Source organism: Podarcis liolepis (assembly GCF_965112155.1).
Source record: "Podarcis liolepis genome assembly, chromosome: Z".
NCBI lineage: Eukaryota > Metazoa > Chordata > Lepidosauria > Squamata > Lacertidae > Podarcis > Podarcis liolepis.
The window spans coordinates 22,582,586-22,609,469 of record NC_139570.1 but is presented as its reverse complement, the minus strand read 5'-3'; the positions used below and the strand labels follow the sequence as shown (position 1 = coordinate 22,609,469).

The 26,884-nt window shown below is 43.4% G+C and overlaps 1 protein-coding gene across 9 annotated transcripts in view; it reads left to right on the top strand.

Moving 5' to 3' along the window:
• The window catches only part of LOC310698083 (uncharacterized protein), a 72,658-nt gene that overhangs the window by 6,046 nt on the left and 39,728 nt on the right, over positions 1-26,884 (top strand). For 5 of the 9 annotated variants that reach the window (XR_014521293.1, XM_083484845.1, XM_083484844.1 and 2 more), the window contains exons 1-2: positions 3,385-4,088; positions 4,634-4,791. Coding sequence is in view for 4 of the 9 variants with exons in the window: in XM_083484845.1 (XP_083340971.1) it covers positions 3,977-4,088; positions 4,634-4,791 (270 nt within the window). In the remaining 5 variants the exon portion in view is untranslated. Of the gene's footprint in view, positions 1-3,384; positions 4,089-4,633; positions 6,015-26,884 lie in introns of those variants that run through there. The other 4 variants (XR_014521296.1, XR_014521297.1, XR_014521294.1 and 1 more) reach the window with 3 other exon arrangements.

Here is a 26,884-nt window from a genome sequence, read left to right as displayed (position 1 = left end):
CCAATCTCCTGGCCCTCATGCGGCTGAGCGGAGATTTACCTGTCAAACGCCTCCACCCCACCCCACCCCACCTTCTTTATCCTTGGGCTTCGCTTGATTTCCCAATGGCCTCTTGCTTGGTGACTTGGTAACAGTGCAGTGTCTCACCTTTCACCCGGAGTAAAAGGACAACTCCTTGGTCGGTTTGTTTTAGTTATGGCTCAAAACTGCCTGGAATGTAGTGAGGCAGAGGAATAAGGTTGCTGTCCTGCCATAGGCAACTTTTTGCTCTATCTCACTCCTTGTTGTCCACACCAGGGAAAGTACCTTGATGACGAGGGTGCCTGTTGATGAGGGCAGCAGCTGAAATGGCACAAGCAAAGATTTTTCCCTGCAAACTAGTCATCGGTTGCTTTTCCCTCCACAGAGGAGGGAAAAAAATATGTCTACAAGAGTCAGTGGTCGCTTAGTGGGGGAAAAATGGTCCTTGTTAAATTCAGCATCATTTTAGTGCAAATTTTTCATAATATGCATATGCTTGTATGCACTTTGTCTAATATACACATTTTGGAAAGTGGTGTTCCTTCATATAATCCATTTGTGTATATTGTTTTCATGGGTACATTCATTTTTATGCTCACTCTCCCCCAAAATGTGCATAATGGAGTACTGAATTGCTAAAAAGGAAGGAAGGAAGGAAGGAAGGAAGGAAGGAAGGAAGGAAGGAAGGAAGGAAGGAAGGAAGGAAGGAAGGTGTGAATTGTGAACAATGTCTGTTTCATGTATTGTTTTGGAAAGTGAAGATTAGGTATAGATTCATCTTTAAATGCAAACTAAATTGAGTTTCTCACTCATCCCTATGGGAGAGACAGTGTGGACAGACAATGGGATTCAGATATGGAAGATGTGAATTCACTGGGGTTTCCCCAAAGATAATGCTGTTCCCTAGTCTCAATTTGTAAAACAGGGGAAATTGTAGTTTACAGGTTTGGCAGTAGAACAAAACTATGAAGCAGATATTGAGAACTTGTGGCCTGCCATGTTGTTGTTGTTTAATCGTTTAGTCGTGTCCGACTCTTCGTGACCCCATAGACCAAAGCACACCAGGCACTTCTGTCTTCCACTGCCTCCCGCAGTTTGGTCAGACTCATGTTGGTAGCTTTGATAACACTGTCCAACCATCTCGCCCTCTGTCATCCCCTTCTCCTTGTGCCCTCCATCTTTCCCAACATCAGGGTCTTTTCCAGGGAGTCTTCTCTTCTCATGAGGTGGCCAAAGTATTGGAGCCCCAGTTTCATGATCTTTCCTTCCAGTGAGCACTCAGGGCTGATTTCCTTCAGAATGGATCGGTTTGATCTTCTTGCAGTCCATGGGACTCTCAAGAGTCTCCTCCAGCACCATAATTAAAAAGCATCAATTATTTGGCGATCAGCCTTCTTTGTGGTCCAGCTCTCACTTCCATACATCACTACTGGGAAAACCATAGCTTTTACTATACGGACCTTTGTTGGCAAGGTGATGTCTCTACTTTTTAAGATGCCGTCTAGGTTAGTCATTGCTTTCCTCCCAAGAAGCAGGCGTCTCTTAATTTCGTGGCTGCTGTCACCATCTGCAGTGATCATGGAGCCCAAGAAAGTAAAATCTCTCACTGCCTCCATTTCTTCTCCTTCTATTTGCCAGGAGGTGATGGGACCAGTGGCCATGATCTTCGTTTTTTTGATGTTGAGCTTCAGACCATATTTTGCGCTCTCCTCTTTCACCCTTAATAAAAGGTTCTTTAAGGTTCCTTACTTTCTGCCATCACGGTTGTGTCATCTGCATATCTGAGGTTGTTGATATTTCTTCCAGCAATCTTAATTCCGGCTAGGGATTCATCCAGCCCATCCTTTTGCATGATGAATTCTGCATATAAGTTAAATAAGCAGGGAGACAATATACAGCCTTGTCGTACTCCTTTCCCAATTTTCAACCAATCAGTTGTTCCATATCCAGTTCTAACTGTAGCTTCTTGTCCCACATAGAGATTTCTCAGGAGACAGATGAGGTGATCAGGCACTCCCATTTCTTTAAGAACTTGCCATAGTTTGCTGTGGTCGACACAGCCAAAGGCTTTTGCATAGTCAATGAAGCAGAAGTAGATGTCTTTCTGGAACTCTCTAGCTTTCTCCATAATCCAGCGCATGTTTGCAATTTGGTCTCTGGTTCCTCTGCCTCTTCTAAATCCAGCTTGCACTTCTGGGAGTTCTCGGTCCACATACTGCTTGAGCCTTCCTTGTAGAATTTTAAGCATAACCTTGCTAGCGTGTGAAATTAGTGCAATTGTGCGGTAGTTGGAGCATTCTTTAGCACTGCCCTTCTTTGGGATTGGGATGTAGACTGATCTTCTCCAATCCTCTGGCCACTGCTGAGTTTTCCAAACTTGCTGGCATATTGAGTGTAGCACCTTAACAGCATCATCTTTTAAAATTTTAAATAGTTCAGCTGGAATACCATCACTTCTACTGACCTTGTTATTTGCAGTGCTTTCTAAGGCCCATTTGACTTCACTCTCCAGGGTGTCTGGCTCAAGGTCAGCAACCCCACTACCTGGGGTGTACGAGACATCCATATCTTTCTGGTATAATTCCTCTGTGTATTCTTGCCACCTCTTCTTGATGTCTTCTGCTTCTGTTAGGTTCTTACCACTTTTGTCCTTTATTATGGCAATCTTTGAACGAAATGTTCCTTTCATATCTCCAATTTTCTTGAACAGATCTCTGGTTCTTCCCATACTGTTGTTTTCCTCTATTTCTTTGCATTGCTCGTTTAAGAAGGCCTTCTTATCTCTCCTTGCTATTTTTTGGAAATCTGCATTCAATTTCCTTTATCTCCCTCACATTTTGCTTGCCTTCTCTCCCCCGCTATTTGTAAGGCCTCATTGGACAGCCACTTTGCTTTCTTGCATTTCCTTTTCATTGGGATGGTTTTCGTTGCTGCCTCCTGTATAATGTTGCGAGCCTCCATCCATAGTTCTTCAGGCACTCTGTCTAGCAAATCTAAATCCTTAAACCTGTTCCTCACTTCCACTGTGTATTCATAAGGGAATTGATTTAGATTGTATCTTACCGGCCCAGTGGTTTTTCCTACTTTCTTCAGTTTAAGCTTGAATTTTGCTGTAAGAAGCTGATGATCTGAGCCACAGTCAGCTCCAGGTCTTGTTTTTGCTGACTGTATTGAGCTTCTCAATTTGCCTACAGAGAATATAATCAATTTGATTTCAATGCTGCCCATCTAGTGATGTCCACGTGTAGAGTTGTCTCTTGTGTTGTTGGAAAAGCGTGTTTGTGATGACCAGCTTGTTCTCTTGACAGAACTCTATTAGCCTTTGACCTGCTTCATTTTGCTCTCCAAGGCCAAACTTGCCAGTTGTTCCTTTTATCTCTTGATTCCCTACTTTAGCATTCCAATCCCCTATAAGGAGAAGAACATCCTTCTTTGGTGTCACTTCTATAAGGTGTTGTAAGTCTTCATAGAATTGGTCAATTTCAGTTTCTTCAGCACCAGTAGTTGGTGCATAAACTTGGATTACTGTTATGTTAAAAGGTCTGCCTTGGATTCGTATTGAGATCATTCTATCATTTTTGAGATTGCATCCCAGTACTGCTTTCGCCACTCTTTTGTTGACTATGAGGGCCACTCCATTTCTTTTACGGGTTTCTTGCCCACAGTAGTGGATATGATGGTCATCCGAACTGAATTCACCCATTCCTGTCCATTTTAGTTCACTGATGCCCAGGATGTCAATATTTATTCTTGCCATCTCATTTTTGACCACATCCAACTTACCCAGGTTCATGGTTCTTACATTCCAGGTTCCTATGCAATATTTTTCTTTACAGCATTGGACTTTCCTTTCGCTTCCATGCATATCCGCAACTGAGCGTCCTTTCGGCTTTGGCCCAGCCGCTTCATCAGCTCTGGATCTACTTGTACTTGTCCTCCACTCTTCCCCAGTAGCATGTTGGACGCCTTCCGACCTGAGGGGCTCATCTTCCAGCGTCATAACTTTTCTATGCCTGTGGAGTTTTCTTGGCAAGGATACTGGAGTGGCTTGCCGGTTCCTCCTCCAGGTGAATCACGTCTGATCAAAACTCTCCACTATGACCTGTTCATCTTGGGTGCCCTGCTCGGCATAGTTCATAGCTTCTCTGAGTTCTTCAAGCCCCTTCGCCATGGCAAGGCATATGTTTGTGGCCTGCCATATGTTTGTTTGTTTATAAAGGCATTATACAGGGTGGCCCCAAAGTAGGTATACAGTTGAATAAATGAAATTCACCACAACAGGTTATATGGGTACACATTACTGGCACACAACAAAGTGGCAGTTAAATTTCAGGTTGGTAGTCGGAAAGAAGAGTGGAGTCAGATAAAAGGATTACCGGTATTTTTCTTTACTGATACTGTGACTGATTTTTCTTTACTGATACTGATACAGTGAACATGAGTCAAAAACAAAGAAAGTGGATTCTAAAGCAGTATACCTACCTTGGGGCCACCCTGTATGCTACCATATGGTAGCATATCAGGACAGTGTACAATGATAAAACACAATGAAAAGCAGTACAAAACAATGGCTAAAATGACTGGCTAATTGTTGGTCTTCATCTCCCATCAGCCTCACCCAGCATGACTGATGGCCAAGGAAGACTGGAGCTGGAGCTCAGCAACATCTGGAGTGCCCACAGGTCCCCACCTCTGCTGCAAAGCATTCAGTGGTGCTGTCAGAACAAGACTTTGGGGCAGATGTCCAAGGCCCCACTCAGCAATTTTGCAGTAAGTGAAGTAACACAAATTGCCATCCAAGGACCTTTCTAATCCAGAAAAGACTGGTGTTTTATTGCAGGAGAATTCTGCAACATATGGTTGACATAATATTAGTGCACGGGTGGTGAGTTTATTCTGTTTTTGTTGGTTCTGCAATGTTTCCCTATTGTTAACACATTATTGCTGCCTGTCCAGGGGGCTACGGCAAAACAAAAGCAGGACATAAATAAACCAGTTATGGATTTTGGCAGGAAGTTACAGGATATGCAATGACTGGATGTCAGATGTGCAGCAGGTAAGGGCAGGGCTTCAAAAGAACAACCAGTCACTTAGAGTGGGCTGCTAATTGCTCCTTTGCTGGCACAAGGTGTGCTCCCAATGGGCCCTAGGAGCATGCCTTGCTCAAGGAGTGGAAAGCGGTTTAGAATAAATATAAACTGCTTCTCCTTCTTAAACTGCTCTTTGAAACCACAGTGTGCTGCTCATTTCAACCTCCAGTTTTTGAGGCTTGCAAAGGGCTTTGTGAGCCATTTCCCGCTGCTCCTTTCAACCCCTGAAATTAGGCTGACAAAGCCCCTTGCACTGTGGTTTCCGAGTTTGGGGATCCCATGCAAGGGATTTTAACAGGTGGGGAGGACAGCCCAGCTGTCAATCCTGTGATATCATACTGACACAATATGATTGAGAAATAAATAGGTTGCCTCACCTGCCTGTCAAAGCTGGCACCCAAAGTAAAAAACCCCAAACTGATTTATTGCCTCTGCATTTGCTAGCATAATCCTCTGTGTCTTAGAATAATAAAGTTGTAGAGTTGGAAGGGACACCTTGTCCAACCCCCCACAATACAGGAATAAATTGTATATCCCAGTGATATTCTGAATATGCAATATATTAGTGTTTTGATGTATTTTGTTATCACTTTGTTGTTTTATTGCTTTGTGTGGTCCCAATTTTTAAAAATGTAAGAAAGAAATCAGAAAAGAATTGCAGCCAATTTTTATTTTAATTAGGACAGCCTTGTTGTTATTTTACAATCTTTTGTAAATTTACAAAATTAAATGTACCCATTTCATTATAGGACCGCCCTATTGCAGATCACCATGCCACACTGAAACTTTCTTAAATGATTCATTTATTTACTTATTGTATTTATAAACCAACCAATTTGAAAATATTGTAGTATTGTACAAAAAAGAAATAAAAAACTAAATGCTGTTACAACAACAAGAATACATTAAATCCCTCTGCAAAATCAGCATGAAAAATATCCAAAAATGCTACCCCTAAAAAGTCTGACATATATATATATATATATATATATGGCACTTGAAAGAACAAAATGTTGATACCATTCTGATTTTGGGTGTTGGTGTGTTCCAAAGTGCAGGTGCTACTTGCACCTGCTCCAGTTAATTCTTAAACAGGCCATGTGAAACCCACACAAATGGCTTATATTTGGATGTTATCCCAGCACTGTTATAAGTAAGAACCTTTTGTACATTGAAGGGTAAATTTTGTTGCTTTGTGGTAAACCCAAAATAAGGCTGTTATGTCAAAAATAGAAAGGGGGAAAAATCACAGGTACACCTGCAAAGCCTCTGGCCTTCTGTCTCCTTCCTGAAAATTATGTCAAATACAAAGGGCACACTTCACCGGCTGTTTCACCCTCACAAGGTCTGCTGAAAAGAGTGCAAGGGGCACATGAATAATCAGCTTCCTAAGCATGACACAAATGAAGAGAGTCCTGCTGGATCATATTAGGGACCAATCTAAGGCAGTATTTTGTTTCCTAAAGTTGTCAATTGGACAAATCCCTTAAGTAGGGCAAGAAGGCAGTATTTTTGTTTGTTTGTTTGTTGCATTTATGTCCCATCATTTCCCCCAAGGAGCTCAAGGAAACATAAATGGTTCTCCCCCCTCCTCATTTAAACCACAACAACAACCCTGTGAGGTCAGTTAGGCTGAAACACAGTGACTGGGCCCAAGATCACCGAGTGAGCTTAACAGCTGAATAGGGATTTGAACCCTCATCACCCAGGTACCTAGTCTGATACTCTAACCATTACACCACACTGGCTCTCAACAGCCCCTCTTCCATTGCTGGCCCTACCATTAGGCAACTGCCTCAGGTGGTAGTCGCGGTTATTCCTCCTGAGCCCCCAGCTGTTGCTACATGGCGTCTCCAGGGCTCACTAATCTGGCCTGATGCCTCAGGTGCGATGGACAATGCTGTCCCACCAAACTAAGATTCAACTGCCAGCCCAATTGGCTCTGAAATGCGGAATCAGGAGGGGGCACCATCTTGTCCTTCACCTCATGCAGCAACATTTCTGATCTTCAGTAACTGCCATGTGTCATACTGCCTTTGTGGTCGGCTACAAAGTGGAAGCTGCCACACAATATTGCAATATATCCCCTCAGGGACAGGGATTTTTTTTTTCCTGTCAAGGACTGCATTCTTCACAAATTATCTGTCAGGGGCCATGCTGATAGTGGGCAGGGCAGAAGTCAGTGTGTGTGTGTGTGGGGGGTCACTATTTGTCCTTCTCTCTCCCTTACCCTTTCAGCTTTTCTCTGCCATCCTACACTCCACTTTGCTTTCATTGAAACTGGGGCAGGCCCACCAATAAAGTGGGTTGAAGCACCTACCTCAGTTGGTGGAAGAACAAAGGACGTTTTCCCACCTGCCCCACTGCTCCCACCAGTGCCAGAAACTCCCCCCCCCTTCCAGTGAGAGGGAGGCATTCTGGTGCAGTGTTGCCCCTCATCTTCCCCCCTCCTGTATCACTCTAACAACTACATCACAGAGGCTGTCTTCTGGCAACTAAATTCATAATCGGATGTAGCATTTTTTTAAAGCATTTGATAGCAATGAGGAAGGCAAATATAAAAAGCAACCTCACCCGCCCCCTGTGCTGAGTGAATGTTCCATAAAGAAAATTTCTTTTTAGATAGAGAAATTGGCTATGTGAGCAAAAGGTTCCTAGCAGAGCCAACGTAAATGTCCCTTTCCTCGTTGTTTGTTTGTTTATGTATCTTTCTGGACCAGAGAGCTATATCTTCAGTACAATGGTAACCGTAGTGTTGAATTCAGGGAGTGTTGCTGTAAAATATTGCACCAAAGGAGACTCAGGAAACACTGACGATGATGCAGGCACCTTATTTAGAGTTAACTTTCTCTCTCTTTTTACTGGCAGAGTTCCAGGTTCCTTAACACAATTGCATGATCACATACCGAAACTGAATTTTGGAGCAGTGGCGTAGTGTGGAGGGTGCGGGGGGGGGGGGAGGGCCGCACCGGGCGCAACATCTGGGGGTTAGGGTTAGGGGGCACAAATCCACGGGTTAGGGAGCGCAAATTACTTGCCTTGCCCCGGGTGCTGACAACCCACGCTACGCCACTGCTTTGGAGCACCCTTATATGAAGGTTTAAAATGACTCCAGCCAGGGTTGGCATCAGTTTTGAGAGGTCCCCTGGTGTCAGGGAGGGACCATGAGTAGTGCCTAAGATGAGGCAGGCATTGGGAGTCATAATGGGCAAGCCAGTGGTCAGGGACTGAGGAGCAAACCAGAGGCAGGATCTAATAAGCAGTAGAAAGCGACGACTAAAAAAACAACAACCAAGGATGGAATCCCAAGCCCAGGAGCCAAATATAGGCCTCTAGTTCTTTCTGCTTAGTCCTTAGTTAACCCTAGTTGTGGGCAGGGTTGGTGAGGTCTCACGGGTCCCATTTAACACCCAGGCTGCCATGCTAAGCATCCTCAGGCTGCTGGATCTAGCCACCCTTTCCAATTCCTTTTCTGATTAGAGCATTTATTATTACAGGCAGGTTCACTGATGTGCCACCTGTGAGTGCAAGGGTGCCCCTGAGTTGCGTCTCGCTGCTCAGAAAGCCTCTGAGCCCCAGCTCCCCTTTCTCTGTGAGACAGCTCACCTGCGGAAAAGTTCTGCTGAATTTGAAAGCCTGTCAAAATTTTGTGACCTTTTGGTCTGTCCTAATAAAAATTATTTGCCCAACAGTGGAGTTGGGATTTTTTCCTCAAGCTGATATTAATACCACAGTCCCTTTGAGGGTTAATAAAAAAATTCTAAAAGTGGCTGTCCATACAGTGATTTTAGGTGTTTATCAGTGACGTAAATAAATAGGCTTGGATTGTTTCTCAGTGCCATTACAGGCTTTAAAAACCTGCTGCTGTTGTTTTTGTTTATATCAAGTGAATCTATGGTTTATGCACAATTACAGACCTTTACTTAATTCAATTAATTTTCTCCCCCTAAAAGAATACATTCATATGCTTTGTTAAGTAAAGCTGGAGCTAGACAGGGTTAAAAGCAGTTACACACATACACACATATATTTCTTTCCCCCCAATATTGGATTTTGGTCAAATATTATTTTCAGATTTTTTGAAGCTTTAGGGGGGAAACAATGAACCTGTTTACTGGAATAAAAATGTGGGAATTGTATACCACACATTATAATGCACAACCCCTTTCTAACTACCTTCCTTTTTCTTGGGGGTGGGGGGGGGGGAGAATATTATACAGTAATATTGTCTGCATCCCAATGTATTTGAATGCTCCACCTTGTGGCAGTTTGGAAAAAGTGCAACTATACTCCATTCATCAATTCTGAGACTTGTATGAATTCAAGTCTGTGTAGCCCAAGCATAGGAGCCAATTCCTGGGGGCTGAGGTTCCTTTAGCCCCTCCAATAAAATATTTGAGGGGGCTGGGTCCCTGCAGAGTTGATGTGCATTGCCATTCAAATGGGGTGTGTGCACCACATCTTGTGATCGATTATGTGGGGCAGGGCTTATCTGCCCCTCAGTATTTTATTCAAGTTGGCAACCCTGAACCCAAGACTTGCTTTTCTATATGAATATAGAATTTTGAATTTCTTATTCAAATGCGTGTTGCTGAAGTCAATGCGTGTTGCTGAGGTATGAACATTGCCTGCATAAAGTAGCTATAAGAAATATTTCATCCAATGAAATCAATGTACGAGAGACTGAGGACAAACAGGGAAATACCTTCTTACAACACATAAACCTGCCCAGGTATTAAGATCATCAGGACAAACCTCTGTTGGAAGTGCCACCACCCTTCATAGTTCAAAGGGTGAGAGAGAAATTCAATTCAATTTGCATTTGAATGAGAACCTACCTAATTCACACTCACTGATAGATAGCTGCAAACTAAATGCAGCTATCTATCAAAATTTGAACTTATCCAAATGTTGTGATGCAGTTCGTCCATCCCTGGGTCATGGGCATAGCCATGGGGTGTGTGTGGAGGGGCAGCTCCCCCCCATCAAGTAAAACAATAGAAATACTTAACTAACTAACCAATCACGTCGGTTCTACCCCCCCAACAAAAGTCTGCCCATGCTCTGAATGCCTTCCCCATTTACTTCAATGAACCCAATTGCTCTAAGTGAACTGAGGTAAAGGTAAAGGGACCCCTGACCATTAGGTCCAGTCGTGACCGACTCTGGGGTTGCGGCGCTCCTCTCACTTTATTGGCCGAGGGAGCCGGTGTACAGCTTCTGGGTCATGTGGCCAGCATGACTAAGCCGCTTCTGGCGACCCAGAGCAGCGCACGGAAATGCCATTTACCTTCCCGCCAGAGCGGTACCTATTTATCTACTTGCACTTTGACGTGCTTCCAAACTGCTAGGTTGACAGGAGCAGGGACCAAGTAACGGGAGCTCACCCCGTTGCGGGGATCCGAACCATCGACCTTCTGATCGGCGAGTCCTAGGCTCTGTGGTTTAACCCACAGCCCCACCCGCGTCCAAGCCACTTTAAAACAGGACAACCCCATATGCATACCCAGAAGCCGCCCCCCCCACAAGAAACACTGTTATTGGAGTACTGGGGTGCACTGATCAGCCCTTATCTCCCACCCCAAAAAATAATATTTGAGACATCCTTGTTTGATGGCTCCTGAGAGCTGGGGACTGGAGCACTGACAACCCCAGGAAGCCATGACAGCTTTATTTACTTAGTGCGGAGAGAAATATTACGGCTAGGAAACAATTATCGCATTGAAATATCATTCCCTCTGTTTGCCTTTTCATTGCCCTCTCATGCAGTATTGAGTTACTAATTAATGTGGCATGGCACTGTACTGGATTGGAGGCAATCGTTTTTCTATGGTATTCTTTAAGTTGCATTATTAAAGATCACTATAAGGAGTGCTAACCAGGGTTTCACCTGGCTTTTAACTAAAAGAGCTGTTGACATGTTACATTCAATGAGTGTTCAAGCTATGCAGAAATGGATGAGCTGTACATTCATTCAATTATTCATGTGTAACATTCAATGAAGGTACAGTCTGGGTACACAATGGCTGAGCTACACAAATTAAAAAAAATACACTCACATAAAAGCTTGTACATGTGGAGAGACACCTTCTTACTCCGTTCAGTGCAATGGTGTGAACAAACCCAAATCAAATCATCAAATAGGAAACTTGGCAAATAGGAAACTGGCTTTTTGTAGTTCCTCACATAATATATGTCCTACTCAGCTCCTGTATGGTCAGAAGATTAAGGGGCAGGTGAGGTGTGCTAAGAAGAGCTTGGTCAACAGGCAGGTTTTGGAACAGAATAGGGTGACCAAAATGATCAAGTGGGGTGGCGCATCTAGCATAGGAAGATAGAGCAAGAACATTTGAGACTTTCTAGTTTGTGAGTGGGTTGGGGGAGATGATAAATTATGTGTGATGTACAGAAAGGGAATAGAGATAACTTTTTCTCCCTATCCCCTAACCCAGGAACTTGGGAAGACCCAGTGTGACTGATTGGCAATAGAACAGATACCACCATGAACAGGTCTCCCCATCTTCAAATCACCTTGTTAGAATTCCTGCTCTGTGTGATTACAGTCATGGGATTGTTGTCTTTCACATGATGGTGTATGTTTTGACTCCACAGAGTGGGAAGTGAAGGAGACAGGATGTTTGTGTTACTGTGTTCCATGAAGTGGGACTATTGACCTTTGTTCTCTCTCTTTGCTGTCTGATGCTAGAGAGAGAGGGAGCCATGTTGCAGTGCTCTGTGTGTGTTTATATGTAAACAAAGTAGATTAGCCAAAATGCTGAGTTGCTGAGGTCTGTTACGCGAACTGCGCAGACTCTGCAGATCCCTAAGTGTGCCGCTATCTGTTGGCATCGGTCGCTGTGATGTTTGGGCAGAAGAAAGCTTTTGAAGCTCCCGAATGATTGACCAAGAGGGAGAGAACATGACAGTCAGGCATGTATCTCTGCCAGGGTCCTACTTGAGAGGACAAGCTCCTGAAACACCTGACATCATAATGGTGTCAGGTGTTGGACACCTATCAAAGTTTTGGGGTTGCTGTAACTGCCAATCAGCTGATCGTGGGTTAGAGCAACTGCCTTTGAAGATACACTTTCAGTTTATTGATGCTGGGGGACACACCTTCAAAGAGCCTACCTGTCCATTGGTCAAGGGGAGCTCCTTTGAAGTCTCTGCTGTTGTGCTATTGTGCAGTGCTTTCCAAACACTCAACAATGATGGTACAACGCTTCCAAAACAACATGCACAGGGCTTGCAAAGTGTCTTGAGCAGTGCTTCTGAAGATCATCAATCAGTTGCTTGTTGGTGCCTATGGTTCCTTTTCCTGTCTTTGTCCATCTTTAAAAGAATCCCTATCCTATATCCCATATCCAGAGCTCTTTGTAAGCAGAACATGGATAGGAAACCTTGTGCCTCACCAGATGCTGTTGGATTCCAGCTCCCATCAGCTCTAGGCAGAAACGCCTGTGGTGGGGGATGATGGGAGCTGTAGTCCATCGGCATCTGTACTCAGTACTGAGGGTGCATTCGGACGTGGAGAATATTGCTTTAGTTTTCCAGATTATAATCCTAGTGTCTCTGTCCCATTTTCTAATGTTTCTGCAGACATGCTGTGTTACGTAACTATGACTTCATTACCTTTATACCAGCATGCCATGCTAAATTTCATTCGCCCCAGTGGGCATGGTGCAACATCTTTGGACAACGCTGTTACTCCCCCACTCTTTTATCCATGGAAACAGCAGGAAAGAACTGTATGCCAGTATGCCACCCCAAATTTCCTCACTTTACTCCCATAATTTGCAGGAGGCTGCAGTTGGATTTTTTTTCTGGAATCAGCACAGAAATTATCTCTAAACATGTGCTATATTCCACCTGTCTTCTAGAAGTGGCTTTTACAACATGCGGAAGCTCAATTATAACGCAAAAATTAACAAGGAAACATCGGGAAAATGCAGCGTGTGTTAGATGGACCAATGGTCTGATTAGGTATAAAGTGGCTTCCTGTGTCCCTACTGATTGGGGAAGGGTTGTAATAGTAGCAGCGCTTGTGTTTTACAAGCAGAAAATCTCAGGTTCAACCCCTAGCATCTTCAGGTAGGCCTGGGAAAGACCCTAATTGGAAAGCCTGGATAGGCACTGCCAGTCATTGCAGATCATACTGTTCTCAATGGACCAATGATCAGTCTCAGTGTAAGGCACCTTCTAATGTCCCTCTCCCCATTTTTTTGTATTAGCCTGCCAATAAGCCAACAAATTGCATCTACCCAATGACATTTCCGTTGACTTGAAAGCACACTGATCCCTGCCTTGTCCTGTACAAGTTGAAATGTGATGCTAAACCCTCCGTCATCTTACATTTTCCAGTCCTTTTGTCCCTCGCTGCGTAGTAATTGCAAATGGCTTGCAAATAAACACCCGGGATTGTTTTTTTCCAGAAGGTTGGGCATTTCCTTGAGAGGCTGTTCTATCTATCAGCAGCCCATTTAAGTGCTTTTGAAGGCTTGTATACAGGTTCCTTTTACAGTGTATTTGAAGTTTGTAATCCTGCTTAAATACACATAAATAGGAAGGATTAACAAACTGCTGTGCAGAGGCCAAAAGAAGACAGAGCTAGAGGCAATCAAGGGCTGGCCTATCAGATGCAGGGAATGAAATGGGGGGAAAGTGGGAAACTGTCAACAAAAATAAAATGTTACCGATCCTCGGCCCTTTCTGTTTATGCTGGAGGAAGCTTAAAATAATCTGTGGTTTCTGATGCTTGATTTAGTTTTCCACAAGCCTAATTAGCACCAGATTAAGTTTGCTGCCACTCTCGCTTAGGACGGAGATTGACAAATTCTTGCTGTTTATTTGTTTTCCGTTTTTAAAAAAAGGACCGGAGGCCATAACAACATGACACATTTAATAAGGCTGAAAGTAATGTGGGGAAAAACATTCATGTATATAGAAGTTTGGCAGCTGAAAGGAAAGTGGAGAGGAGAGAGGATGTATTCCTCGGATCTCTTTGCTCTTTGTTAAGAAGAGTATTCTGTTGACTGACAGTTCTAAGGAACAATAGCGTGATCCAGCCAAGGTTAAGCATTCCTAAATCCCACTGACTTCAAGATTTGAGATGGGCTCATTATCTGTTCTAAGAAGCAGGCTTGCAGCTTGAGGACAACTGCTGGATCCAGTATTGCTGAGAGATTATCAAGTGGGCTGTGGCTTGGGATCTGTCAATAATGGTTTCTTTCAGTTTCTCATTCTTCCACTCTTAAATTCAGTTCTCCGCATTTCCACAGCAATCTGCCATTAAAAAACAACACAAGTAGCATTTCTCACCTTGGAATTAATTTTTGCCTAATAGATACTACACACACACACACACACACACACACACAGACAGACAGACACACACACACACATTTTCATATACTTTTTTCTGCTAATATTTGCATTCATATGCATAATTTTTGTACACGTCGCCTGGCTGGAGAACTGCACTGCTAAATTTGGAAATTTTGAAGGATGGCTGTGTTTTGGTTTGGGAAACTGAATTAGATGTGTTCATCTATATATGTGAACGGAATCAAATTTCTTTCTCATTCCTGTAATGGTATGTATACAGTAGTACCTCGGGTTACATGCGCTTCAGGTTACATACGCTTCAGGTTACAGACTCCGCTAACCCAGAAATAGTGCTTCAGGTTAAGAACTTTGCTTCAGGATGAGAACAGAAATCGTGCTCCGGCAGCATGACAGCAGCGGGAGTGGTGCTTCAGGTTAAGAACTTTAGCTAAAGTGGTGCTTCAGGTTAAGAACAGTTTCAGGTTAAGTACGGACCTCCGGAACGAATTAAGTACTTAACCCGAAGCACCACTGTAATAATAATAATAATAATAATAATAATAATAATAATAATAATAATTTTTTATTTATACCCCGCCCTCCCCAACCAAGACAGGGCTCAGGGCGGCTAACAACCAATAATAAAAACAACTTGATTAAAATACAATTTAATCTAGTTGACAGTAGTCATCTTGCAGGGGCTTGGGACTCATCAGATACTCAACAATGGCCATTTCTGATTTGCACACCATTTATGGATGCCAGTTTAGCTGAACAGGCTTGGAGTTCAATCCAACTGGAGAGGGGGGAAATGGACTTTAAAAGTTTGCCTCTCACTTGAGGTGGGCTTCTTTGACCCTCCAAAGCTTCCTCAGGAGAACTTTACCATATCTCTAATAGCTGCTGCCCATACATAATCCTCTTCCTCCTTTGCCACTTAAGGGCATAAGAACCCTGCTAGATCAGGCCAGTGCCTCATCTAGTCCAGCTCCTGTTCCCACAGTGGCCAACCAGATGCCTGTTGAAAAACTGAGAACAGGACCCAAGCAGGAGAGCATTCTTCCCTTCTGTAGTTTCCAGCAGCTGGAATTCAGAGGCATAATTACTTCTGACTGTGGAGGCAGAAGCATTTCCCTTCTGCTGGAAAACTTTTCTGATATGTCTGTCTCAGACTTTAATGTATCTCTGTAACTTTAAGTTTTATTTCCAAACATGCAAGCAGGGTTTAGGTGTAGGCAAGTATGCCTGCTGTGAACCAACTGGGCAGCTCTCTCCAGCTGGGAACTGTCAGCCCCCCCCCCTCACACTGCCCCTCTGCCTTATCCAAAACTGTCAACAGCTGTTTCATGCACACATACACACATCTGGCCCCTCCCTCAGTTGGAGGAGTCATTTTCTCTAAGGCACAATGGGTATCTCCTTCTAAGGCATGGGGAATGTCCAAAGGAAGATCTTATAATCAGGAGCTTCCTTGAACCTCTCTAAAGGAACCTTGTTATAAGATAATGGTCCCATACACCAGTGGGACTTGGGTAAATTATAAGGGTGGATTGTAGGGTGCCTTCAAACTTTTGCTAATTTGCAGGAGGGAATCAAGTGCATACAAGGAATATAGGTTTGTGCAATTAAAGTAGATTCACAAGCTTTGTCATCTTAGCACAATAAATCTACCGTATTTTTTGCTCTATAAGACTCACTTTTTCCCTCCTAAAAAGTAAGGGGAAATGTGTGTGCGTCTTATGGAGCGAATGCAGGCTGCGCAGCTATCCCAGAAGCCAGAACAGCAAGAGGGATCACTGCTTTCGCTGCGCAATGGGATTCAGAATATTTTTTTTCTTGTTTTCCTCCTACAAAAACTAGGTGCGTCTTATAGTCTGGTGCGTCTTATAGAGTGAAAAATACGGTACTTTTAATATGTGTGTGTATATGTTTGTGTGTTTGCATGACTTTTTATGCTTAGGGAAGTGCTAGTGAAACGCACTGAAAACTGTGGGTTGTATGAATAATGGGAAGACTTGTAAACACTCTGAAAGTAAATTAGGAGGAATGTTTTTGTCATGTAACCACGCTGTAAACAAATCAGTAAAGACTAAACATCGTCTGAACACCATGTAAGCTTTGTGCAAGCAAATCAGGAGCAATGCTGAGTACACAGGTCATCTGAAGGGCCATTTATTTATATATGGAGTGGTATTACCTTGTGTCCAAGCCTTTTGGAAAGATGTATAATACACCCTACAAAAATTAAACTAAGCTGAAACTCTATACACAAGTATCTGGGAATTTCCTCAGTGTATTTCTATGTGTAATTGCTGAGAGGTAAGCCTCACTGCAAGGCTTACTTGCAAGTACATGTACATAGGCTTACAGCCTTAGTGAGTTGTCACATATCATCTACACCTTTATTATTCTTTTTAGGTTTTATAAAGGATTGTATTATGGCAGGCAGATCCTAACTGAAATATTGGGAACAAACCCAGTTTCCATTTTTAGGTGTACAGAGTCCAGCTTACAGTGCTTTTGAATAATTTTGTGTCCTATCAAAACTCATGGAGAGGTAACTATAACCCTGTCTCACAACTGTATGAATAATTGCTTCTATTTATTTAATTTTGGAACACACTTACACACAGAGACAACTTATTAAAAAAATGTGCAGGCAGAAATGCTACATTTGCTATTGTGGCCTTCACTTATCCTTTTCTGATGTTAGTTTTCTGGCAAGAATATACTTAATTTATTTATTATGGTGACTTTTACCACCATAGCTATATGTGCACATTCATTATTTTTCTTCTTTTGATTAAGAGAACCTTCTCAAATAAAAACAAACACAAAGAGGTCCCCAAAGGCCACATCATAACCCAGGGATAGCCTTCTAGAAGTTGTTGGGACTACAACTCCCATGATCCCCTGACCAGAGACCATTCTGGCTGTGCCTAAGAGGAATTTGCATCCAACAATATCTGGAGCGCCACAAGTTCCTACAAGCTTCCACTTGATGAAGCACCATCCTATTATCTTGAACAGCTAACCACAAACCTGCTTAACAGTAAGGAGCCTTAACAATAGACTAGATCTAGAACATTACCTTCAGCTGGTCGGTCAGGACCCACTATTGGGTCATGCTGTGATCCTAAGCAGGTTGCAACCGAAGCACTACCACCATGCAGATATATGGTAAAGGATAAAGAAATGGGTCCCCAAACACATGCTTGGGTGAAACGTGGGTCCTGGGTCTGAAAGGTTTGAAAATATGTGGTCTAGAAAGTATGCAGGCAATTTCTGAAGCTCAGGTGGTGATGTTGTTGAGGAGGATTCAGAATTTCTAGCAGGTGGACTGAGTGGGGGAAGATATACCTGAAGGGCTGTCACATAATAAGGGGCAAAGACTTGGGGTTGTATCTATGTTAGTGATGCTCAAAAGAGATCTACTGAAATTAATGAGCATCATTAGCAAGCCCATAAATTTCAACAGGTCTTCTCACAGTATAACTTCGGTGGATGCAGTCCTCCTTCTCTGCATCTCCAGAAAGCAGTACTAGAATAGGTTTAATTTATAGGAGGATAGATTTTGATAGAATATTGGGAGGAATATATTGGATTATGTTCAACAACAGTGCAATAATTTCTCATTGCACAGTGGAACATCCTCCCCTCTCCTCCTCCGCTGCACTCATCTCTAGATCTCTTCTGGGGATCCCCTCAGCCCCCTGGAGCAGATTTGTGGGTGGTGTGCCCATGGGCAGAGGGGTGGAGGGAAATGCTATCATGCTAGCACTAATAATTGAGTTTTATTTAGCTGAATACTGGCTCCTGACAGTAAGAGCAGTTTGACAAGAGAATCAGTTACCAAGGACCACTATGAGCTCTCCCTCATTTGAGGTCTTCAAACAGAGGACATCTGCAAAACCACACACACACACACACCTAGTTTATTGGTTCCAACAGAAGGCTTCTTTCAAACTTAATATCAGCAGGAGAGAACCCTACAGGTAGGGAAGGCCTCTACGGGTGCATGTGCATATTGACAACACCCTGGTATACACAAAGAGAACTTTGAATGCTTCTCCCACAGTTTACCACTGGGGAGGTGAGGAAAGACCATCTTCAGGAATGGGGAATGAAGTCTTCAGAAGAAAGAGACTGTCATCGTCTTCTTGCCGACCCTATCCTTTAAACATTTTTTTTTTTTTTGCATCAACTCTGGGGTGATAATGTTACTGTTAAATTATGCAGCCTGAGGCTTAGCTTGGAGATAAACAGAAGGAGAAGCGGGGGGTGGGGGGAGAGATGGGGGGGGGGACTCCACTCTAAGCCATCTCAGATGTCTGATGATAAAGGCAAAAGCCAAGGACTTAAAAAGCATTTGTTGCCTATTCCGAACTCTGCTAATAATACAAAACCCTGATTGAAACAGTTTGTGGTTTGAGGTATGACATAAACGAAAAGATATTTCCCGAAAATCAAGGTGCTGCTTGAGCTCTTCCAAATGGAAACGAGAAGGAAGTCTATCTGGTAAGGTTTTTCTTCAAAGGTCACTGCTGCAAAACACATTAAGACCCAGGAAAGATGAGCAACACCATCCAGTAGGTAAGGCTCTTATCTAAGGAAGAAGTTTCCATTTGAAGTGCGGGGGAAACTGAGAGCATGTTAATTAGAAGTTAGTAAGGAACTGAAGAGAGGGACTATGGTGAGGTCAGTGAGATATAATAAAATGGCTGAGAAGCTGGAAGCCATCCAGGGAGCATCTGAAGATAGCCATCATGTGCTGAAAGTGGAAATCATGCAGACAGGAAGAAGAATGGCAGGGACAATGGGTGTGTTCACACTTCCCTTAGTGATACCAGGATAAGTACAACTAGGGATGGAGGAGAAATTCAATACAGTTCACCATTCACAGACAGACGTACCAAATCAACATTTTTTGAAACAACATGTGGACTGAAACACAGCTGTTCTTGAATAGTCACACTTATCCATATTTTGCAATACACATATACATTTATATGTGCCCTTTACCCACCCACCCACACATAACTTGGTAAAGGGTGCATACAAATGCATATATTAATGAAAACAATATATGGAAAAGTATTTTAGCAGGGAAAATGGCTTTGAAAAAAATGTATATTAGGCAAAAATGCAGCTAAATGTGTATAGTAAGAGAAAGGCACACAAAAAACGTAGATGAATTTTCATGAGGACTTTAAGGATTTTTTAAAATGTTTTTTTACAAAGTGATGTAGAAATGTGGAGAACTGATTTCATCTCAAATGTGTGTGTGTGTGTGTGTGTGTCAGTGAGAGAGTGAGTGAGTGAGAGAGAGAATCTTCCTATATACATAAAATTGTAAGGCTGTTGTCATGCTGCAGTTCACATGACCACCAGCAGGACACACCAACTCCAGCATGATGACAGAATGGCAGGCAGGCAGGCAGGCAGGCAGGCGGGCAAGCAAGCAAGCAGTGTGAGTGCAGGCAGCCCATGTGAGCTATTTAATTGAAAAGGGAGTTGTTTTACAAGTGTGGTTTGGCAAGTCTAGGGGTACTCCATATATGTCACTAGAGGCCCAAGTGACCCCTGTGGTCAGGAGTGATTTTCAGTAGCACCAGCTGCAACTGTACCTGGACCACAGCAGCCTGACCACAGCACCCCATGCTTTGGTAACCTCAAGGCTTGATTGTTGCAACATGCTTCATGCAGGGCTGCCCTTGTATCTGGTCTGGAAGCTAAAACTAGAAAAGAATACAGTGGCCAGATTGCTTAGAGGAACATCAAAATACAGTCAAACCTCAAAACTTGAACATAATCCATTCTGGAAGGACGTTCGACTTTGAAATGTTCGAGTTTTGAGGCGCAGCTTCTGATTGGCTCTTGCACTTATCAGAAGCTGCATCGGACATTCGTCTTTTGAGGAACATTAAAAAAACGGATTCGTTTTCGACGTTCAGGAGCTGAAACATTCAGCAATGGAGCAGTTTGAGAACCAAGTTTTGACTGTATTAACATAACCAGCTAATATTCAGCAGTTCTACATGTGCTCTCCTGGGAGTAAGTGCCATTGAACACAGTGCAACTTGCATAGTCATGCATAGAATTGTGATAGAAAAAAGCAAATAAGTCAATGTCCATACCAAAGATATGGAGCATAGAGGCTAACAGTTCAATCCTATACATGTGTACACAAAAGTAAACTGCACTATAGTCAATGGTGCCTTCTCCCAGATATGTGCACTGCAATCGTATATAGGCCCCAATGAGCTGAATAGGACCTGGGAAAAGGTAAGCATAGGACTGCAACCTAAGATTATTGACTTAATTCCATTTTTAAACCTGTACCAAAGGAGCTTGCTTTTCAGGGATGCAAATATAGAAACAACTGCATCAAGGACTTAGCTGCTAAATATTTTCTAATTCTGTTGCTCTTGTTGTTTGTTGATCCTACCACCATCTGCCACAGAAAATGGCATGATATAACAGTGATTTCTCTCCTGGGCAAAGTTCCTGGAGCCTGGAGCATTTCAGGCCTTTCTGCCTGAGCCAAAGTTGCAGCTCTGAGCCTTTGATGTCTGCTGCAAAGGCATCCAAGGACAGTGTTTTGAGACTTTTGAATCTGTGTGAACACAGAAACTAACCTTAAGACTCCAGGATTGGGAAAATGTTTTCAGTGCAATAGTGGCATGTCAAGTTTGTGTTTTCATTGAGAAAGACTTGGGGGCCTAGAGAGTAAGGCATGGGGAAACAGTGGCGTAGCTAGCCACTCAGGTGCCCGGTGTGACACGCGTGTCCTAGAGCCGGGGGCGGGGTGAGCCACCCATGGGGGCGAGGTGAGCTGCCCATGGGGACAGGATGCACTGCATGGAGCCTCTCCGCCGCCTCCCCCTCAGCTATGGGGCGGCTGAGGGAGGGTGGTGGGCAGATGCAAGCCCCACGCTGCCATTTCAGGCAGCACAGAGCCTACAGGCACCCAAGTCGCCACATCAATTCCAGGAGAGCCACGTGGCTCAGGCATGCTGCAGACCCCGTAGTAAGTGCTGGCCCCCACGGCGTAGCGCCCAGTGTCAGCCACGTTCCGTTTGTTGAGTGAACTAAAAAGTTTTGTGAGCCCAGTTTTTTGTAATTTTGTCATCCCCTCCTTCAGTGATGACACCCGGGGCGACCGGCACCACCCGCACTACCTTCTTCTGCCACTGGGTGGAAGGTACTGCAGTATTAGGAGAGCTAGAGCAAAATTAAAAAGAGAGGGAGCAAGAACACAGCCCTGTTTCACACCTCTATCTATAACAACAGGGTCTGACACCTCGTCCCCTGGGATTATTCTTGTATGACAAGTATTATTTTAATAAAGCTTTTTAATCAGGTAAAGTAACCTAGGATCTAGGCCCAATGACTCCAGTTTGGACCATAACAGCCCCCTATCGACTGAATCAAAAGCAGCCTTAAGATCTAAAAAGGCCACATATAGGCCTTCTTTATGGTGCCGCGAGTACTCGGGGGCTAAATGGGATAACACTAAAAAGTCCTTATGAAAATTCATTGGTATTTGTAGTGTGATTTATTTTATTTTATTTTTTTGCAGATCATTTTTTAAACCTTTTTTACCTTTTTGTATTTTATTTTCATTAATATGTGCATATGTGTGCACACTTTATCCTAGTATATGCATTTTTGTGACACGTTACTTGTCTGGAAAATTGCAAAATTCAGAGAGGTGCAAACATTGAGGGATGGCTATGTTTCGTTTTGCACATTGTTTCAGAGAGTGAGAATTTGGAAGGTTTGCCTTTACGTGTGCACTGTATCGAATTTCTCTCCCATCCCTATATTGGAGGACCATTTCCTCTATTTCTATAGCACCTTTACAAAGTAACGTATGCACACATTTTAAAAAGACTGGGTGGGCCATGCCCCAAGGAACATACCGTATTTTTTGCACCATAACACTCACTTTTTTCCTCCTAGAAAGTAAGGGGAAATGTCTGTGCGTGTTATGGAGCAAATGCCTACGGGTGGCGGGGGGATCTGCTGCAGTCGTGAGCAGAGGATCCATGGTTCCCCTTCCTTCCCTCCTCCGTGGTTCCAAAGCATGGATCCACATGGATCCTCAGGATTTTTGCATTGGGCTACTCCAAACTCACTGTCAGATCACATGTCTGTGGCCACAGCATGAACCACAAAAATCATATATCCACTATTTTGTTTAGAATATTTTTTTCTTGTTTTCCTCCTCTAAAAACTACGTGCGTGTTATGGTCTGGTGCGTGTTATAGAGCGAAAAATACGGTACATTCTAGCATCGTAATAGTGCAGCTATCACAAGTCTAGGTAGTGCTTGTTGACAGAAGCATATGAGACAATAAATGTTTTCTGACCCACAACGAGCAGACAACAGATGCATTTTTTAAAAAAGCATGGCAGTTACTGATATCACTGCCAAAATTTCAGACTTATGGACCTAGTGTGTAAATTTAGATGTCCCAAGTGAGGCAGCCACGCCCTAAATTCAAGCGCACAGTCTTGTGCAGGCAGTGAAACTTAACTTCTTCAACAAGAAAACTTTACCAAAGAGAATCTCCAGATGCTGTAGTTTAGCCATTGCTTTGTTCCCATGGTTCCAGCAAGATTTGAAGCTTGTGTTGGTTTGTCTTCCCATCTGATTACTGAGATAGTTAATTAGCCAGCTCTCAGCTGCAAGGCTGATGGCAGTGACACAATTACTTTAATCAACATAAAAAAAACAAAAACATTTCTGAGTTGGCTTACCTGTAACAGCAAGTTCTCAACATCATAATCCAGCTGCTGCATTTAAATTGTTGACTGAGATGTATCAGGATGCACTTCATTACTGGAACTTCCCAGGTCATCTTGTTCCAACTAATTACTAAGGGATTCCAAGGGTTCTTCAGCCACAAGGACACTCACGCTACGGCTGCCAGAGAAATGCTGCCTTTCTTTTTCTCTTCTTTACACATCTGGGCCAGATTTATGTTCAGAGTCGAGTGAAATGATCTCACGCACTTGGAGTCATAGGATCCCAGAGTTGGAAGGGGTCTTCTAAGGCCATCTATTCCATCCCCCTGCTTGATTCCAAAAATCTTGAGCTAGAGAATCCTCAATACAGGGTGGTTCAGCTCCTAAAGGAAGGCCTCAAATAAGGGACACTCTGCCACCAGGTTATTGGTTCCATTGCTGAGCGGCTCTTATAATTTCTCCAAGTGTTCAGCCTACATCTGCTCTCTTTCAGCTTAAACCCATTTGATCTAGTTCTGTCCTTTGAGGCAGAAGGAACCAAGCCTGTTGCCCTCTCCTATGTGCCAGCCCTTCAGGTACTTAAAGAATGTGATCGTGTTCCCTCTCAGTTTTCTCTTCTGCAGGCTAAACATACCCAGTTCTTTCAAACTTTCATCATGGAACTTGTTTTCCATACCCCAAATATCTTTGGTGTTCTCCTCTGAACACATTCCAATTTGTCTATGTCCTTCTTAAAATGTGGCAACCAAAAATGCCCACAGTACTCAGCAGATTAAACTGAAATTATTACTTCCGTGACTTGGAAGCAGTAGCTCTAAGGATGCAATCTAAAATTGCTTTAGCTTGCAGCAGCATCACACTGTTAGCTCATGTTGTGCTCGTGGACCACTACAATCCTAATATCCAAGCATTAAACTTGTATGTTTGATTGTTGTTGTTGTTGTTGTTGTTGTTGTTGTTGTTGTCTAAATGCAGGGCTTTACATTTCTCTCCCTTGAATTTCATTCATTTGAGTTTCAGCATAGTTTTCTATTCTACCAAGGTCACTTTGAGTTTCATTCTTAAAATTCTGGATTCACCGCTTTGAATTGCATCCCTGCATTTATCCCCCTAGTAGTGAAGTGTGGAGGATGGTGGCAGAGAACAGGGCTGCATCTACACAGCTATTTTAAAAAAGGCTCTGGAAACGCTCTGGGAAAAACAGTTTTAAAGCTCACAGTGGAAAATTTTATAGAGTTCTGATTTCAGCTCTACAGTGCCATCTGGTGTCACCGTGTTATAACACATTTACAATGTTTATTTTTACTAATATAGCTGAGTCCCATGACTTTTCAGTGGTGGCTCTCCATTTGGGAGTATTCTGCCCAGAAATACTCTGCTTGGTACCATCACTGTCTGTTTTTAGGTGCCAGACAAAAGCATTCTTATTTACTCAGGCTCATGGTGTTTAATTGGGAGGGTAGTTAGATGTGTCAGTAGCCCCTATTCTGCTCAACCTTTAAGTGGGGTGGGCAGAACTTGTTCCTTTTAAATGGATTGTCAGATGCAAGCAGTGCAGTTATTTAACTATTTTATTATGCATTTTGTGTTTTTTATATTATACCATATTTTTCGCTCTATAGGACACACTTTTTCCCCTCCAAAAATGAAGGGGAAATGTGTGTGCGTCCTATGGAGCGAATGCAGGCTTTCGCTGAAGCCTGGAGAGCGAGAGGGGTTGGTGCGCACCGACCCCTCTCGCTCTCCAGGCTTCAGGCAGCTATCCACAAACCTTTTGAGTGAGGCGGGAGTTGGCGCTGCGCTCCCCGGGCTTCAGGCTGCAGGCAGCTATCCGCAAGCCTTTGGGCTCCGAAGGCTTGCGGATAGCAGCCTGTTCTTTGGGCTGGGGTCGGGGGAAGCTCGGACTTCCCCCGTCCCCAGCCCCACAAGCTCTGGGAGCGGCAACGAGGTTGCGCACAATCTTTCCGCTGCTCCTGGACCTGTTCTGGGGGCTGGGGTCAGGGGAAGCTCAGGCTTCCCCCGCCCCAGCCCTGCGGCTGGGTTTTTTTTTCTTTATCCCCCCCCCCCTAAAAACTAGGTGCGCCCTATGGTCCGGTGCGCCCTATGGAGCGAAAAATACAGTAATTTTATGTTGTGAACCACCCTGACATCTATGGGTATAGAGAGCTATACAAATTTTAATAATAATAATGGTGGTGGTGGTGTTACATGGTCACAGCCAGGAGCTCTGCTCCACATAAATGTATCTTGCGATGTATAAAAATATATTAGTTTGAGATTTGCCATTATTTCTCTTCTTTTTGTTGCAAGGTTACTAGTGTGAAGTTCTGTGGTCAATGCAGACTGAACTCTCCTACTCCTGCAGATACAGGGATACTGGGTTTCAAGGAGATGGGATGTTAGGCTTCAATCCTACACAGACCTCACTGGGAAGAAAGCCACATTGAACATTATGGCTTTCTTCCAAGTAAGCATGCATTGAGTTGCATTGTTATTAACTTATTACATGTCTATCCCACCTTTCCTCAAAGCAGGCCAAGAAGACGTTCACAGTCTCCTCCCCTTCCCCCATTTTATCCTCACAAAAACCCTGGGAAATATGTTAAGCCAAAGGATGGTGACTGATCCAGGACTACTCTGTGTACTTCATGAAGGATATGGCCATCAATGGCTGCTAATGTTCTGTGTCACAAGTTGAAAGAGGGCTGCTGTGCTCAGGTTCTGCTATAGGCTTCCCCTAGTAGTCATCTGATCAGCTACTGTGAGGACAGGCTGCTGGACCAGATAGGCCTTTGGTGTGATCCAGCAGGACTCTGACTTAGCTCTTATTAAATCACCGCACAGTGTACTTCAGCGTTGATCAGCCAAGTCCAGCAGACCTCAAGGGAAGCCACAGAGATGCATTTGACGTGTTAAGCACAGATTAAAGGAAGCTGTGCAGACATTATTTCATTTCACATTTCACATTATTACCTGGCTGGCAAGTGAAAGGAGCTTCAATAAGATTCCTTTAATGGTTGTGAGTTTTGCATAAAATATGCCTATATTATGGAAAGGCAGGGAGATTGTCACACCCCAGGGACTCCCCAAAACTGCAATTGCTTCAGGGCCCCTAATCTGTCCCACCTAGAAATATAGCCATCCTGGAAGGGCAGAAAATTATTTCAGTCTGGCTAACATTAATGTGCAGGCTATTTGCTTTCCTCTTAATTGCCTAATTAATTCATTCCCCTCTGCAAGTTTGTGCTTTAGATCATCGTCCAACATTTCAGTTGGAGTTTGTTTAGCTAGTGACAAAAGATTAGAACTGATAGATGGAAATGCATTTGAAGTGGCTTTGATAATCGCAGATTTAGAACAGGTTGATGTTTCAGTGGTGGAAATCCTTCCTGGGGATCCCCTCCATATTCTTTCTACTTAATTTCACTTGCTTCATGCCATCTATTGTACGAAGTGATCCATATGTTCAAACTTTTCCATTTAATTGCCATGGAAATTTGATAATTTCATCCTAAAGGAAAGTGGAGGAAAACTCAGGAAGAGCTCCAATTACTTCAAGGGGGGGGGGGTGTAATCTTGATTAAAGCACTTCCCCCATGGAAAGAGGGACCTCCTGAACTTTGCGGAGAGCTGACTGCAGAGAAGCTTATCAACCTCCACCCATTTTAGGGCCTGAATAACGGTACAGATTTATT